General features: G+C 39.2%; 2 protein-coding genes and 1 long non-coding RNA gene across 7 annotated transcripts in view; 1 reads left to right on the forward strand and 2 right to left on the reverse strand.

The window, feature by feature from the left end:
- Position 1: 1 nt before the first annotated feature.
- Positions 2-13,049, forward strand: LOC112530522. The gene is made up of 3 exons (XR_003072179.3): positions 2-943; positions 2,656-2,712; positions 7,973-13,049. It is a non-coding gene; the product is annotated as an uncharacterized LOC112530522 (long non-coding RNA).
- CER1 (cerberus 1, DAN family BMP antagonist) lies at positions 6,384-7,479 on the reverse strand. The gene is given in 2 exon segments (NM_204823.1): positions 6,384-6,719; positions 6,909-7,479. Coding segments are annotated over 2 exon segments (819 nt in total). The 5' UTR covers positions 7,434-7,479; the 3' UTR covers positions 6,384-6,425.
- Positions 13,050-14,337: 1,288 nt separating the features above from the next.
- FREM1 (FRAS1 related extracellular matrix 1) overlaps positions 14,338-17,592 on the reverse strand; it is a 69,310-nt gene continuing 66,055 nt past the window's right edge. For all 5 annotated transcript variants that reach the window (XM_004949102.5, XM_046905845.1, XM_046905844.1 and 2 more), the window contains one exon: positions 14,338-16,929. In XM_004949102.5, the coding sequence (XP_004949159.3) occupies positions 16,730-16,929 (200 nt within the window). In that variant the 3' untranslated portion in view covers positions 14,338-16,729. The remainder of the gene's footprint in view (positions 16,930-17,592) is intronic.

The raw sequence follows: 17,592 nt of genomic DNA on the forward strand, positions 1-17,592 counted from the left end.
CCTTCCGCTTCCGCGCGCCCGGCCGCGCATGCGCGCGGATCGCTGTGAGGCGGCCCGGTGCGCCCGCGCTCCGCGGGTCTGGCTTCGTTCCTGTGCGAGGCAGCCCTCGAGTGTGGCCGCAGACTCTTTTTTTTTTTTTTTTTTTTTGATGTTTTTAGCAGTCATCTCTGCCCAGAGAGCAATTAGCAGTGGCTCAGAGCTGCAGACAGCTTGTAATGGAGGGTGATTTCAGTGCTCCCATCTGGGACTCACGCCTTGAGCACCCATCGCTGATGTGATCTCCTGGCTACCTCAGGGCAGCCCCATCTGCTGAGTGGCCTGGTTCCCTCTGGAAGCCGTGGGCTCTTGCCCTGCTGTGTTTTTCTGCACTGAAATGGGCGAATAGTGCGGTGGTCATCACTGATGCAGAAAGCTCTTCCTCAGTACTGACAGGTTCTTCTAAAAGCTACGTATTATCCTGAAAAGAGAGCACCCAACATCTAAAGTCAGTTTGGTGTCTGGGCAGATTTCAGGCTTTCATTGGGACTTTTGCCCCACTCCTGCAGGCATTCAAGGGCAGGCTGGATGTGGCTCTGGGAAGCCTGGTCTAGTGGTTTGTGACCCTACGCATAGCAGCGGGCTTGAAACTAGATGATCATTGTGGTCCTTTTCAACCCAGGCCATTCTGTGATTCATTCTATGATTCATTATGATTTTGGCCCTTGTCCCAGATCTTTTCTTTCAGTGTCCACTTTCTTCTGTCATAGAGGACAATTGTTAACATTTCAAGCCAAAGCTGCTCCAACCTGAAAATACACACTCATAGCAGAAACTGGTCTGGAAGGTGAACTAAGCATGCCTAGTATGTGAGGGAACAGGGCTGCCTTAGGAGCTGCTAGCTACGGATGACTGCAGGAGCAAGTAACTGAAAACAGGCTGATGGGTTGGAACACTGAAAACGTGGGTAAGAGAATAACTGGAAAAGTCATTTAGCCTCCATTCCATTACAAATTGCACAAGTGAATTTATATGTGAAAGGCATAATATGTGGTTTTGTGAAAACACTTTTTGAAGACTAAATGCACATGGGAAAAAAAAATCAGGATAGGAAAGTAAGGACTTGGGATAAAATGGAAAAATAAATAACGAGGGAAAGTATGACAGATGAAAGTTTCCTGTGGAATGAAAAATAATCAAATAATATCATTTTCTAGTCATATGCCAGCTGTTTGCAGATCTGTCATGGCATACTGGTAGTGGCCAGTCACTGGGTCTGTAGTTGCATCAGACAGGTTGTGTTTTACTCTTTTCTACTCCTGGATTTTCATAGTAAACAGGCTGTGGATTAAAGGCAGCAGTCTGCTCAAGGTCAGTAGTGAGCACATCTGTTTCCATTTGTTTGTATTTCTTTTGGGGAAGCACAGTGCAGGAAGAAAAGTAAGCAGTCATCTGCTTGGCTTATCAGTTTAAATTAAGTACTCAAACACATAAATTACATGACACTTTTACCAGAGTAGCAAGTCCAGATAGTTTGATTTTGGATTCTATGATAGATAATGATGAGTCTTTATGGTGAAATCCATTCTGAAGAAAAGGACTCACCCAGGTGAAATACTAACTGCATAATATGGACTTTACATAAAGTGGATGTATTACACAGTGTCTATTAAAAGTCTGCAAAATTAGAAAAATACCCATATTCTTCGGTGCTGAATATTGCACAATAGTGTAGAATCCCTCTTGGAGTTTCTGATGTCTGTGTTGTGTTGTTGTTGCTGTTTGTAAATTACCACAGGACCCACCAGCTGTCATCATAAAAATTTTATTGGCACTCTGTAAACATTAAATCAGCATGCTAAAATCAAGCCATGTGCGGTAACAGCTGATGCTCTGTTATGGAGCACACATGCAGGATAGAAGTATTCACCATGACTCCCTGGATTCCTGCTGCTTACAAGTCCCTTGCTTCATGAGGCTGTGTTTCAGGATTCATTTTGTGCCCAGTTGTGCCCTTCATTCGATGTGCAGAAGGCTGTCTGTGCACAAATATCTCCTGGTTTGAGAAATTCACCTTCTCAATAGTACCTGCCTTCCTGGATCCTTCTAAACTGTGCAGTTTGTTACTGCCACTTCTTTTCTTTGGCACCACTTCTTTTGGTTGCTTACTTCCACACAAACCTTGCTAACATATATACGAGGCTCTTGTTAGCTTTAGAATCAGAGACAAATTCTTTCTGTCATGAAGGACCACATTTCTGACGCATAACAGAGGTCTGCGTTGATGACACACGACAGTGAAATGAGATCAGCCCTGATCCTGGCCCAGAAGTTTTGTCAGCCATAATGTCACATCCTGAGGATGAATCATTAGTCAGTTTAAAGGAAAATAGCTCTTGGACTCCATTTGCTTGCTCTCTCTTCGACCTAATTACTGGAGAAATCAAAGTCGGGGTACACTTTCTGATCCATCCGCCTCCATGGTAGACATGGTGAAATCTACTGATCTGCCAGCCAGCCCAGAGAGATTACATGGGGGCTATAGTAGAAATAGACCAAGCAGTAGTCTAATTTGGTTAATTTTCACCCAAGGCCCTCTGAAGGCACAAGGAGTTCAGCCAACATGTCCTGCTGTAGACATACGGGCATTAGCACTTTTAACTTCTCTCTCTCTCCAAGGTTTACTGCTGGAAGCCCAGACAGGATGACAGGATGGTCAGATGCCTCTGTATCAAGGTGAGTTTGAACCAGCTTCAAAAGTGTGTAAATGGCTGGTAATAGCAAAACCCTAAACCAACAAAACAAAAATGCCTCAGATTTTTTTTTTTGCCTTTTTTTTTTCATTCATGTTAGATTTTGATCCATTTTTCATTGTTTGAGTTGAAACTCATTTAGCTGGTACAATAGAACTTGAGGCTCTGTAAACAGGATGTTTACAGGAATTAATGTTTTTGGCAGTATTCTTGCGGTGGGCCAAGTACTAGCTTGCTTGTCTTGTCCCCATTCTTTCTCATATGAGCAAAGTAAGTGCTGACAGCTGCCAGGGTGAGCCTTAAAGGGAGCAGAAGTTGGTAGCTGCCTACCAGATAGTCAAGGAGTTAGGTTTAACAAAATATCAAATGTAAATTATTTATAATTCACTACCAGTATATGATTGCTGTTTTCACTGACAAAGTCTCAAAATGCAGACCTGCTGATGGAGGACCCCAGGCATCCTCAACCCCACTCCTCTTCCCTTGCACCCTCCTGCACAGCACATGCTCCCAGTTCCTCCACACAGTGTGATTATGTGGTTGTACAGACTGGCAAGGGGCTCTCCCTGGAGCAAGCAATCTCATTGTCTTGCTATTGCCGTGAGGAGCTAGGAAGTTTGGGAGATGAGATTTCACCACCTGTCAGTAAAACATGTTAAAGCTTGTTAGCTGACAGCCACGATGTTAGCTGTGAATATTTCATAAGCATGGTGGACAAAGTACCAAGCACAAAGTACTGAGGGCAGCTTCCGTGATGGTTTCCTGGAAATTATGGTGGGGTGAAATTCATTAGGAGCTACCCTCTGGTGCTGGATGTAATTACAGGCGTTAATGCCAGTCTCACGAAATCCTTACACAAGAGAATAGCATGTAGCGAGGATATGCTTTCCTCAGGCAGTAAGAATAAACAGTGCTTTTCCTCAGTTATTTCCAAGGTAAAGAACGTAACTCTGCTTGTGTTTTGAAAGCATCTGGCAGGTCAAATAAATAGCAAAAATGCAGAAGTTCAGACAGTTTTGTAACTGTAGGTTTGTCTTGCTCTGTGAAGTTGGTTTGCACTAGGAACAATTCCACTGTTAGCAGTTATAGTGGGAAAAACATTCATTACATGAAGCTGCATCTGAATGGAGGCAGCTAGACAGAAGTCATGCAGGCTCACTGCTGTAATAGCATTACCACAGTGTGAACCCATATATTGATAAGGGCGTAACCCCTCACCTTTCTGACCCACATCATTATACTAACAGAGGCCATCATAGCTGTGCTGAAATAACAAAATCCTGTTAGCCTTTAGGCACAGGTTACTCCTAATAAGAAATTTTAGAGGCTGAGAAATCTGATCCAATTAACACATTCTTGATTTTGCAGGATGCCGTGCTAATTACATGCAACCAGTCATTGCTGGGTTAATTAAACATTCATCCAAAAAAACTACAGCACTAATCTAATTAGCAATTACTACAGCTGTCATTACCTCTTTTCACCTACTTTTAAGCTGTGCAAATTCACACTAAGAATCTAGTCCGGCAGACTCCTCACATGAATGGATTTCTTTGATTACAATAATCAGCAGCACACAGAAAGAGCTTTAAAAACTAGGTTGAATACTTTACAGTCCAAAATATAACTTCACTTATGCCATTATTATGTGGAAAAGTCACAGTTTAGGAGTCAATCATGTCAAAATCATGAGAGTGAAAAATTTTTCATTTTAATTGACTTCTGATCTTATTGGACATATAAGTCTTACCTTCAGATGGTTCTCTTGAAGAGGAAAAATGCAGACAAAGATTCCTATATATGCATGCAGCTTTAAAACACTAGTAACAGAAAACTCTGAAAATTTAGCTTTTTAAGGTTAAATAGTAGACTTAAGAATGAAGATAGAAAAAAAATTAGGGACTTTGATGTTTTTTGTGTTTAGGCTTCATTAAAATTGGACGTTACTAATCACAACTCAAAAGGTTTGATAAGGTACTGAGGTTTGAATCTTGCAGTGAGACAGTGGACTCTCTTAGCTTTTCCACTTGCATACAGCATTCTTTAACAAAGCACCAGTTTTTAGGGTTGGCTGTGCATTTGGATTTGCCCAGTAAGGAGAAATAGCTACTGTAAAAGATTGCATTACTTGTTCAGAACTACTTTGTTCTCTGAAGCTGTATGGTTCCTAGCTGATGCTTCCTTTCAGAAAAACATTTTTTCTTTGTTCGTAACCTTAGCTTATTCATCCTCCTTTCAGTCTAATGTGATGGCCCATTCCTGAATCTGGGTGCTAGCTCACTTCACCAGCTGGCATCCTGAGAATATTGATCAGTATAATGAAGATAGAAAAAATGTTAAAGTAAGTTAAAATAAATATTTACTGGGTATAATGCATTTGATACAGGGAGGATGAAACATTGACAGCTTGTTATTTGAAATGACATTATATATCATACCATAACATACAAAGACACATATACATTTCACTCGTTACCTTGAATTGACCAGCTATATCAGTACTTATTTCCAGTACCCAAAGAAAAAGGTGCACATAGTTCCATGTGGTTCCAACAGGAACCAAAGTCTGCTAGTGTGGCAGTAGCACTGGAACAATATTCCCAGCAGATTACAGGAGCTGGATTAGGTAGATAGATAGGATGAAGTCTGGTTTCTGGAAGCTGATCTGTGTCTGATACGTTAGGGCTGCAAGACAAATCCAGGGAGAAGCAACTGGAAAGCCAGCAGTCAGCTAACAGCCACTGGTGCTCTGCTGGCGAGGACTGGAATCAGACCTTTCCCAATAAAAAGCTTTCTAAAATTATTTTGCAGGGTTTTTTTTTTCTATCACAGATATACGTTTTCTGCTTCAGTTTAACTGTTGAGAACATTACTTTATCTTGCTGGTGCTGTCAACCTTGAAATTCATCACATAGAAAATGTTTGTTGCCTTTCCAAAGTCAGCTTAAATAACAATAATAACTATCCATTAATTTCTGGTGATGTGAAAGTATACCTGCTTTTTTTTTCCTTCTACTATGTTAAACTTTCAATAAAAATAAATGCAGAACAACTGCAGATTTATAAAAGGAGAGTAAGTAGCTTTTATGGCAAAACACCATTTGCAACCATTATCTTAAGTGTGTAAGCTGTGAGGTATGTTAGTTTTACTGGAAACCGAACTCCAGCTGAGAACAATCAGAGTAACTCTTCACAGCTCTCTTTCTGCCTTCTGTCCATTTATATTTTTAATTATCCAGTCACTCTCTTGATATAAAAACAGACTGTTTTTGCAGTGAGGAAACTAAAGCTTCCTCCGTGTTACCAATAGAACAACGCTGACATTCTTAGCAAGTAAAGGCATCATAAACCATCTAGTACTTTAGGTTTTTGCAGAAATAAATCACATTAGTTCTTCAGCTGTTGTTTCCTAGTGTGCTAGCATGTCAGGTGTAGGAAGGATGGAAAACTTTTTAAGATCTGTCTTGCTAAAATAAGGACTCTACCCATAAACCACATGATCTTGAGCAAGGAAACATCTGTTAAATTTTAAGTAAAGTTCTTGTCGAAGCAGAGATGCGGCTTAAACAGAAAGTCTGTGTCTTTAATATTAAGGTGTAAATGTGTGATGAAAACCTTGCTTCACTGATTATTTTTTGTTTTTCTTTTCATTGGCAAATTCTTATGACCTGGGACTTCAGAGTTACCTTGAATGGGTTAATTGTGCTCAGGTAGATTTCCAAGAAAATCTGACTGTCGAGATCCAAGCAGAGGATCTTCTATCTTCTGAGTCTCACAGTTGCACTCTTCCACAATCATGACTTTTTTGACCACTGGGACAGAACTGGTGCAGTTGAGATCCAAGTGCTTCATGGAAAACTTGGTGGGCAGGCATTTAGAACAAAAGGTATAAAGACGATCATCTGGACCAGGAACATGAAAGGAACTACACTTGCCAAAACATAGATTGTTCTGGACTATCACCTTCTCACAGCTCTCATGAGCAACACTCTGAAACACAAAGCAGTATGAAGTTCACAATAGCAGCAGTGATACATAAATCTAAGTTAGTACTGAACATTTCTCAGGAGCTAATGTTGTTGAGTATTCTGAAGTGGCCCTGTGTCTTAGCAAACGAACTAATCCATGTATCTTAGATTACTGATTATAAGGGGCAGGGGAGAGAACACCTGTTCTTACCTGGGAAAAAGGCAGGGTTCTGCAAGTTTCTTGGTGCATTTCATTGGTCTTGATTGGCAGGACAACCTCTTCAGAAGCTGAATTTTTCCTTAACATGAAATGGTCCCAGAATTTTTTGGCATCTTTTCTATAGGGAGGTTCAACATCCCTCTTGTTGGAATAGTAGGATGGAGAGAAGTTTTCCACAGGAGAGATCTCTTTGGGTGCTGCCCAGGTTCTCAGATCTTGGTGTGCATAGAGTTCTGCATTAGGAAGGATGAATCTGGACATTTTTTTCTCCCCTTGCTTCTGACTCTCTCCTGCTGTCTGTGGAAATGCTATAAAAAAGCTTGGCTCTTCCTGGGTTTCCTTAACACCTACTGGGTTTTCCCCCACCAACTCATGAAAACTCTGGCTTTCAAGTAAGTTTCTGTCCAAATAGAAAAGGTGCTGAAGTGGCCGCCTTTTCCTTTGCTGTGAATCTGGCTGTGGCTCTGTGTCTCCAAGACACGAGAGCACTAGCAGCTGAAGGAGGAGCAGTGACATGGTCCTGCTGATGCTGTAGATCTGCTAATGTTGCAGAGAACACTGCATGCTAGCTTTATACAAGAGCATGTTGCCTGCTTTGGTTTGTGTGCTGAGAGGAGGGGACAGCTCAGAGGAGACCTAGTGTGGTTAATTGTGTTAATTTACTGAAGATTACAATTATGATAGTGGAGTTTGTGCTAATGAAATTGTTTTCAATCTGTATAATGTGTATTAGAAGTTCCTATCTAAAATCTAGTAGCCCAGGATGGCGTGGGAGACAGAGAGAGTCAACAGGAGGAAATGTTTGGATAAGCTGTCTGGCTGAGGTCTAGGAATTACAGAAGCATTTGAGGTTGTGTATTAGCATGTTCAATTTGGTCTTCATTGTTTATTTTGACTTTCCATTCCACAAAGCTAGAGACTGTCAAAACAGGGAGGATTATTTCATCCCAACAGGAAAAGGCAAACTGACTAATGTTTTCTAAAACGTGAAGCTGGATCTAGAGATGTCAATCAGCTTGTGTTTTCAAAAGCTGCTTCTAATTTTGTTTTTTCAGGTTTGGAATATGATTCAAGGCCTGCGTCAGCACTGCTGCAAACTGGCAGGTTTGTGCTTGCACACCCAGAGGAAGCAGGCAGAGAGCACTAGCCCTAGATTGACCTCTTCTACAGGAGTTTGGCAGATACTGGGGTGCAGAAATACCAGCAACTCAGAATAAGTTCCTATTTTAGAAGCTGCACTGTAGGTTCTCAAAAATAACACTTCTACTTCCTGTTCAGTCACAACATTACAGGCATACAGTAAAGTTGGCAAACAAAATGAGGCTTTAAGGGAAATACATCAGAACTGTTGTATTTTATGACCCTAGACTTGCATGTCTCACGTATATAGCCACTATCAAACCTAAAGTAAAGGCCACATTTTGATAACTTAAGCTTTGCATCATGTGTGAAAAAAAGAGATGTGTTAGTCTAGCAAACTTGGGGAAGTACTGGGGGGAGGAAAGATATTTTCAACAAACTTCTCAAACATTGTTCTCAAGCCAAAAACACTAAAAGAATTCAGCTTCATGTAGCTTGCAATTTCAGTGCTCTATTCTCTACACATTCCTTCTTCTACTGGGAAGAGTCAATCTCAGCAGACTCTTAAGTTTGTAGATAATTCATTCATTAATTTGAAAACTGAGCTAGTCTGTACCAGATTTATGAAATAATACGAGTATGAGTGTATTTGTGCTTTGAACTCAGGAATGATCTTGTTGGCTGTCAGCCAGAAATGTTATTGCTGGAGAAATTTAATTGTGTCTTGGGTTTGGTGCCTTCCTGAAATCTCAGGTGTGCCCAGGGATGGAAGATTCTCACACAGCTGTTTAAAGTGAAATTGTAGGAAATCTTGGCATCTGCAACAAGATCAGCTGTGAAGCATGCCTCCAAAATGTCCTTGAATTATATTTATATAAGCATGTGCAGTATAAGGGAATAAAAGCAGTGAGTCAAGAAAAACAGTGAATTGTACAAATGATTGTAGATAGTTAATTAAGTCGCCTAAAATTTTGATTTGAATCCTCACACCCTATCTTCACTGCCCAACAAGTCTAGCTGAAATAAATGATGTTTGGATCTAAAATTCCTCCTATTTGGTGCAGGTTGCTAGTAGTCCAGAATTATTCAAGGAATCACAGAATTGTTGAATGGCTTGGTTTGGAAAGAACAAAATCCCTTGCCATGGGCAGTGTTTAAGTACCATTGGACTTTTTTTTTTTTCTTCATATTATTGTAGTTGCTAGAATGGTACAAGACAGAGATGATAGGTACTGGAACCTGTGTATTGTATTACATTGACACAGAAGGGGTTGACATGTCTATTAATGTCTTTCAAACACAGATTTTATTGTTTAAAACAATATGAATCAATTTTTAGCTCTTTGCTTCATGATTTAAAAGTATAAAACTCAATAAAACGGTTTAAATATTATACATTCTGGATTATAGCAATACAAAAAAAACCACCTGTTTCTGTTTACTCTTAAGCTGTTTTTCACTTCCTTTGTCAGAAGAGTCTTTTTACCAAATCCAACCAAGTGGTGCACCAGCTCTCTATTTGAAAAGTCCACCTATAGTCTTGACCCTGTAATGCCTGTATTGAATTTTATCTATAAATACAAAACTGCATTAAGGATCTCACACATATGTTTAAAGATATGATCACTAAGTGTCCAAAAGGCCCAATTTGCCCCTTTTCAAAACTCGCTGAAAAAAAAATCCCATCAACTTCAAGGTAGAAGAGAGCAGGCTTCTTAATTCTTGGTTAAATTTTACCCTAATCCACCTGAAAGAAAAAGCATACGTATAAGGCATTTTTTATTATGTGTTTGAAGCGTGGCTTAGTGCCCATACAACCTTAGTTTCGGCTGGAAGCTTCACTTTGTACATGACTCAAATGATTTTATTACTGCAGTATATGGATGGATCTTCCTACAGCTCTTCGCAAAGAGTAAACCATATTGTAAGCAACAGATATGATGCAAATAATATAAGGATGTTACTGCCAACGCTTGGTTAAAAATTAAATTGGTGGTACTGGAATGAACATTCCGGACAGGTGTATCTACAGTCAAATGGTGTGGATTACTGGTGCAGTGCAAATGTTAACAAGGAATGCGTAATAACTTAGTAAGATGTATATCACAGAACCACAAAATCACAGGGGCTTGAAGGGACTTCTGGAGATCATTGAGTCCAACCCACTGTTAAAGCAGGTTCCCTACAATAGGTCACACAGGAAAGCATCTGGTTGGGTTTCGAGTATCTCAAGAGAAGGAGGCACCACGACCTCTGGGCAGCCTGTTCCAGTGCTCTGTCACCCTCAGGGTGAAGAAGTTTTTTCTCATGTTTTTATGGAACTTACTGTGTTCCAGTTTGTGCCCCTTACCACTTGTCATGTTGCTGGGCACCATCAAAAAACAGCCTGGCCCCATCCACTTGATTCCTGCCCACTAGATGTTTATAAGCATTTGTAAGATTGCCTCTCAGTCTTCTCCAGGCTGAACTGCCCCAGGTCTCTCAGGCTTTCCTCATACAGAACATACTCCAGGACCCTAGTCATCTCTGTGGCCCTTCGTTGGACTCTCTTTAGAAGTTACCTGTCTTTCTTGAACTGAGGAGCCCAGAACTGGGCACAATACTCCAGATGTGGCCTCACCAGGGCAGAGTAGAGGGGAAGGATCACCTCCCTTGACCTGCTGGTCATGCTTATTTTTAACACACCCAAGAATACTTGGTTATCCCTCTCAGCCACAAGGGCACACTTCTGGCTTATAAGTATATGTTTAGATGTTAAGCTGTTAGTATTGCTTTTGCTGTTCTATATCCTGCATCATATAGCAAAAAAGAAGCAAAACAATGCCAACAGATCACTCTGCAACCTAAAATCAGAAAACAGAGCTCTGATCTACTCTAGGTTAAACCAGTTCCTGAATTTTCCACTTTGATTTTACCTAATGATCTTCTTGGAGACAAAAGCTGTGTGCCAGCTCTAGTTCTACCAGGGTTAGCGCTCAGTTCAGTACCAAGTTGTAGATGTTTTTCAAGGGACGAATTTGGGACAAAATGGGTCTTAATACATCAGGGTACAGTTTGTTCTGTATTTGCACACAGGCTAAAGCTGCTTTGGAGTCAGCTGTGTGCATAACCATGCAGGTAGCAGGATCTGTCCTCAGCTTCTCCATTCCGCCATGAGTCTGCTTGCACTACAGGAGAGCATCCCAGCTCAGAAAGTGAGTTAGGACAATCACTCTGGAGTTAAAAATAGCAAGTATTTATGTGCCTCTTTGATGACATCAACTGCATAGACTTAATAGCTGACAACAGTCCGAACTGGGCACATTATCATTATATCCCACATACAGTTCATCTCAGATTTCTACAAAAAGCAACCCTTTTTGTATAAAATATCCTTTATAAAAACTTGTTTTCCTGCCTGATTACCCTTTCATGTAAGCATAGCACATGTTTTCACTGTGTTTTGGTTGCTGAATCTTGTGGCTAAATGCAGCAGTGTCTTTCAAGTAGGCTTTGATTTGTCTTCATAGTCACATTTTATTCAGGACATTCTGCTTTCACTAGAAATAGTCACCATGAATGTTTGCCCATTTTTTAAAACACTGTCAGGTCTATAGATGATAAGTGCTATGCAAATGCAAAGTGGTATTATTCATTTGTTTCAGAGCCGGAGTTTATTCAGTTATTATGGACATAAACTGAGTAATTAGTTGCACTGCCAGTTGATGCCTAAAAATAATTCTTAGGCAGGGTTTGAATTACTTGCCTTCTGTTGAGCTAAATAATCTCATCATAGCATGATTGATGATTAAATCATTAAAATGGATTTTATATTTCATAGTTCAGTATCTTTCATTTTAGAAACACATTCTATGCAGACAAACTTGTATCCAGATACATCTTTTACAGAACCCGTATGAAGACCTCAGAACTAATGAATTAGCACTGTGCAGTTTATTCTCCAATTATTGCACTTATCAAAGAAAGCCATCTGTGGTCTTTGTTTTACTCAGTTTCAGGGAAACAGATCACATACAGTCCTCACGGGGAAGTTATAATTATGAAACCAAAAGCCTTTTATGAGGTACAATATGAAAGAACAGACAATAAATCTGTTTAATTTTGAACGTTCAACCTAAGTACTGTACATTATGAATTTCACCTTTCCTCTATTCAGAGTCCTCTGTTACGCTGCTTCTTTCTTCTCTGATTTTATACCTTTCCATTCACATTTTCCATTCTCTATGCTACACAAACGGAGCTAGAATCCAAGTTTAAAATTGTCACTACAATTTAGATGCAAAATGTTCAGTTTGTGTCCAGCAGAGCTGGGATAAATCTGTTGTTTTTTTAAGTGTTGACTCATTGCTCTAACAGAAAGGGACAGTTTACTCTCTAATTCTCAACCTGGAAGATTTGGGGCAGGTTCCCACCTCTGAAGCACTTCCTGAATCATACCGGTACGTAGGTACCACATAATTGAGAGCATACCAAATTCCAAACTCAGGTTGAGGGGCCGTATTTGACAGATCCTTGATTGCCTTAGCTTGTTATGCCATGGGACTGTGAGCCAAAGGGAAAGGGGAAAATTCAGTCTTCAGGAAAACACACCTTCCTTCTTGGATTGCCGTGAGTAATTTGTAAGAGATGTGGTGATTCACTTTGACAACACCAAAAAAAAAAAAATGTTTCTAGCATAATCCAACAAAAAAGTTGCAAGTATGCTTTATTTCACTAGTGTAAAAATGTATGAAGGCTTCTCTGAAAGTTTCGTCCGTATGCATGATAATAGTATCCCTTGTTTATTCTGTTTAGATCCAGTTATTTAGAGATCATGTTTCTAGACTTCTGCTGACTTCTCAGCTCTACAAAAAATAAACAAACAGTGGTTAAGCAGTGAAGATAGAGTAGCAAAGATGTCGAAATCATAAGCAGCATAGTTTCCTGTAATAAATGAGAAGTGAAATCTGCGTCTCTTCCACAAGGGTGACTGAAGGTTACTGAGGAACAATGGCTTTTTTTCTACATTACAGTTTAAATGAAAAATCATATTAAAATTGTATGGACTGGCAATCTTTTTTGAATTCATTCTTCCTCTTGCACATCTGCTCACAACTTCCCTAAGTTTACTTCTGAAAGTAAACATTCCAGTATTTTCTCTTAAAAATATGGTTTGTTCATGATACAAACGTGCCTGTCATACTAAATCAGTAACAGACTCACACAAAAGAAGAGACAGAATTCAGAATTATCACAAAGTATATTGTGCAAGTACATTTCAGTTATGCTCAACTTTATGGGTTTTTTTTATCACTAGCTAAGAAAAAGAAGAAAGCAACCTTCTGCTCAAGGAAGGAAACTGAAGAAACGTATTTTTCACCAAAATAATACGTTTCAGTTTTGTATTAACACACATTACAAAATTAGGCATAACAATATATATAGCGTTCTGAATACAGTCATTAGGATAGCACCAGTCTTGTGATGCGAATAAGGCAGAATCACAATACTCTCTGAGTTAATCTATTTTTATAATTTTAGAATGAGTGAAGACTTGAATGCATTCATTAAGTTTCACTGTGCACAAAAGAGATCTGAAAAGCTTCACTGATTTTTTTTCCAAATCAAAGCTTTATCTCCATGAAGTTGGTAATAACACACTCACACAGCTTGTTCCTAAGTTACTGAATCTTGGCCTCCCTGTATTTGACTGAATTTAGGGGACAAAGAGAGGTCTTCTCAGCAGTTGCAGGATAACTTCAGAAAGTCTCCACCCTCTGCAAGATCTCAGTAGTGTAATAGCACGAGAATTCAGATCAGAATACAGTGGTTTGGAAAGTGCTTCAGGGGCCAGTTGCCTGGCAGTGTTTTACACGGCTGTCATCATAAGAGTTATCTTCTCCATCAAACTTGTTTGAAGTTGATCGGTAGATAAGACTTTTGCCAAGAAGAGGAGGTGGTTAAAAGAAGCAGGCAAGTAAGAAGCTCACATTACCTTTCCCTTTGTAAAAAGGCAGCCTAAAGACTAAGCTGTTGCTTAGTCAACAGTATTCAAACAGTACTGAAGACTGAAGAAGTTCCCAGTAACTTTTCAGGATTTTATTCCCTTTCTTTCCTAAACCTCTTAGAGACATCAGCTACCTAATGCAACAGAAAAAAAAAAAGAAAAAAAAAAAAAAGTGACTTACTCATGCTTTCCCTGCTCTGAGTATGTTGTTTCCTTCATACTCAGGTATTCTAATAAAAGACACCAAAATTTCTCAAAAAATATTTCATTTTTAAAGATGGGACGAATTAAAATGTATGAGCATGTGCTCAGAATACTTCACTGTACTGAAAAATCATTCAGGAGGCTTTCAAGTTAGAAATGTCCTTGCGGTACAATAAAGGAGTTTTAGCTTTATTAATGAATACATTGTTGTAGATTTAATGAAACCAGTAAACACATACATTTTGAGAAAGTAACAATCTGTTTCGTAGTGAAGTTTTCATATTCTTCAATCACTTTAAGGTACTTTAAGAAAGGTACAATATAGGAGAATTATCCCCTCTTCATATACAAAAAACCAAAAACCAAAAACCTGAGATCTTTGTTTTCTCAGTCTGGGCATTAGCCATTTATTACTTATTGGTCAAGTAACAAAAACTCTATGGCCAAAATTCCCTCTCTGTTATGGTCATTCATTAAATAATTAGGAGAGGTATTTAAACAATCCCCTTAAGTTTCATAAAGATAGCACCAATAAGCACAGCAGGAAATTCCCAAAGAAATAAAAGTTTCTGGTTATCTTAACATGCTCTCGTAGTAATTTTTCCCCATGATTCCAGAACGCAGAGATCCCACGTGTGCTTTACTGGACTCTTACTGGCTTTTTTCATTGAAAACAATGAGAAGTGAAAACAGGCCTGGACAGGTACTCAGAAGCTATGTGGTTTGGGGAATTCTTGAAACAATTAGTGTATATGTATTGGTTTATATAACTCCTTAAGCAAAAGTGCTAGTGTCTGTAGAAGTGTCTAGAAGCTTGGCAAAAAGATAACAAAAAAATTGTGGAAATAGGTTGGGTTGTATCTGTTGATGTTAGCATTAAGGGTGATAAGGTTCTGTCCACAGAGTTTTACGTCTAAACTTGTGATGCACTTGTACTTATTTACCACAGCAACTTCACAAAGGTCCTCACTACGTTAAAGAAGGGTTGTCTAGCTACTGACATGCCTATTTTAACATACCACATACAAGAAGGAGGGATAAATTCAACCCAGAATGGTGTCCTTCGGCCTAGAGAGGTGACTGCTGCTGTTCCCTCACCAGATTTTGTGGAACCTTAGAAGGAGCTGAGGTAGAAATGGTGCACAAATGCAATTGATTCAGAGGCTGGGCAAATTGATGAACTTACAGAGGGCATGGACAGAATCAACTGCTGGCAGCAGGCAGGCAGACAAGAGGGCTGAGAGTTCATATAGAGCTGGGCAAATTCTCCATACACTGTGCCACGCCACCTGTCACACACTCCTGGTGGACAGAGGGAATGTTTGGGAGAAGTTTTATTTTATTTTTTTAGGAAGCTTAGGACTTGTTCCTGTTTTAACTCTAGGGCTGGCAGTAAGAAGGTCCTAAAACAAGTCTTTTGACAGGTTACCAAATGGAAAGTTACGGGCAGCTGGTTGGCTTTTTTTTTCCCTGTTAAATGCTGATTTTTAAGCCTTTCTCAGAACTAAATCTGGATTTTTTATTATTATTTTTAAAAACCTTAAATCCCTAATAAGGACTTAGATGAATACTTCTCAAAATCCATATCTGCTTTAATATAATGTGCATCTCACAGTTACATTGGCTTATATACACATACTAATCCTATTGATGTTCATGTATCACTGAATATCCCATGATATTATTCTGGGATTAAGCTTCCATATTAATTTTGTGTGCATGTGTAAAGCATTCTTTGAGATAGCATTAGACCTAGAGAGCCCACATTATTTAATTACACTGCAAAAATGATAGCACCGTCCTGGAACTCCAAAAAGCATTGCACGATTTTAGTCAGAACATCAAAAAACACACAGCTCTGCATGAGCAGATTCACTTGGATCTGAAACTGTTCTTGGATGGCTGAAAAAGTAACAAGAAGGCTTTGCTGATGTTGGTGTGCTGTCAGTAAACCCTTCCACTATTACTCTTTTAGTAATCCATTGTAGTAGGGCATCCACAGAAGAAGCACCAGTGTTCTGATAGCGTCTCTCCCATCCTCACCCAAGAGAACTTGTTTATAGCCAGCAGAGTCTGCCCTCATTTCAGACCCAAGCTGTCTTTCTTTCCCTGTGACTGCAGGACAAAACTGCAGTTTTCATTGCAATTTAATTAAACTATCAGCCAATCCACAATCAGTCTTTAAGACTGAAACAAACTGACTGATGTACTAATTTTTATTTTATTTTATTTTTTAATAAGGATGTTTACACAGAAATTTTATGTAGGCTGTCAGGCCTAGTTCTTTAGTGTGAAAACACAAATGAATCAAGTGACAGATAGATGTATTTGGAAAGAGATCAAAGCCTTGACCAGAACTTGCTGTTTACAACTGACCTGTATTTCTTGGTAAGAGTCCAAAGCATCTGCATCTCTGGCAGCATATAAAATAATCTTTGGTGATAATTAAGATAGTTTTCTATCTGCATATCCTCACTTGTCTGCAGATAAATAGACAGAAACAAAAAGAATGTCCACATGCTTTCACAGGGATCCCCGTTTTTTACAGCTTTCTTGAACATATGTAGCTGTTCCATTTGGCCTTCCTGCAGTCAGTTGCTTGCCATTTTCCTCTCTTCTGCACCACTACACAGTTGTTGCCTCTCTTTGTAAAGCGATAGGAGCCTCTTCTCCAGTTTATGTAGGTAACAGGTTCTCCTCCGTTCCACTCCCAGTGTCCAGGATTGACTTGGTCATTCAAGCCTGTGTGAAATCAGTAAGAACAAATGAGTGACACTCATCATCTCTGCAGCCTTATGCCAATGGAAGCATGTTGGTTTTGGTTTTAGGTTTTTGTTGTTGTTGTTGTTGTTTTGTTTTGTTTTTTGTCCTTCTGTCTAAAATGCATACAGCACTATGCTGAAATTAAAAATAACATCTGGAGGAATACAAGTAAAATACACTTGAATGTTTGTATGGCAACTAGATTCATCTGAATACAAGAAAATATCCTTTTCTTCATTGTTGGTCTGATCTAAAATACTTCCTTTCTTTCTGTGATATACTGCATGCTTATCATGTCATAAGTTTCTCTTTTGACACTTAGGAAGCCAATCAAAATATCTCATAGCTTCAGACTTCATCCAGATTCCACCTGAAAATAAAATCCTGCAGATCTTTGTAGATTTTATTCACCTTTTTGAAAGCATATTAGTTAACACATCTTAAAACACGCATTTTCACTTCGCTTCTGAGTTCTTAAGGCCAAAATGGGTGGCATACTTTCAAAATATGACCTGTGTTCTTAGCTAGAAGAGATTTCAATTAGAAATTTGACACGATGGGTTTATAGTCTTTATTCTCATCAGAGTTTAATAGAGATTAATAGAATCATTTTACCATTAAACATGATTCCAATTGACTGCA

This window comes from Gallus gallus, chromosome Z, assembly GCF_016699485.2.
Source record: "Gallus gallus isolate bGalGal1 chromosome Z, bGalGal1.mat.broiler.GRCg7b, whole genome shotgun sequence".
NCBI lineage: Eukaryota > Metazoa > Chordata > Aves > Galliformes > Phasianidae > Gallus > Gallus gallus.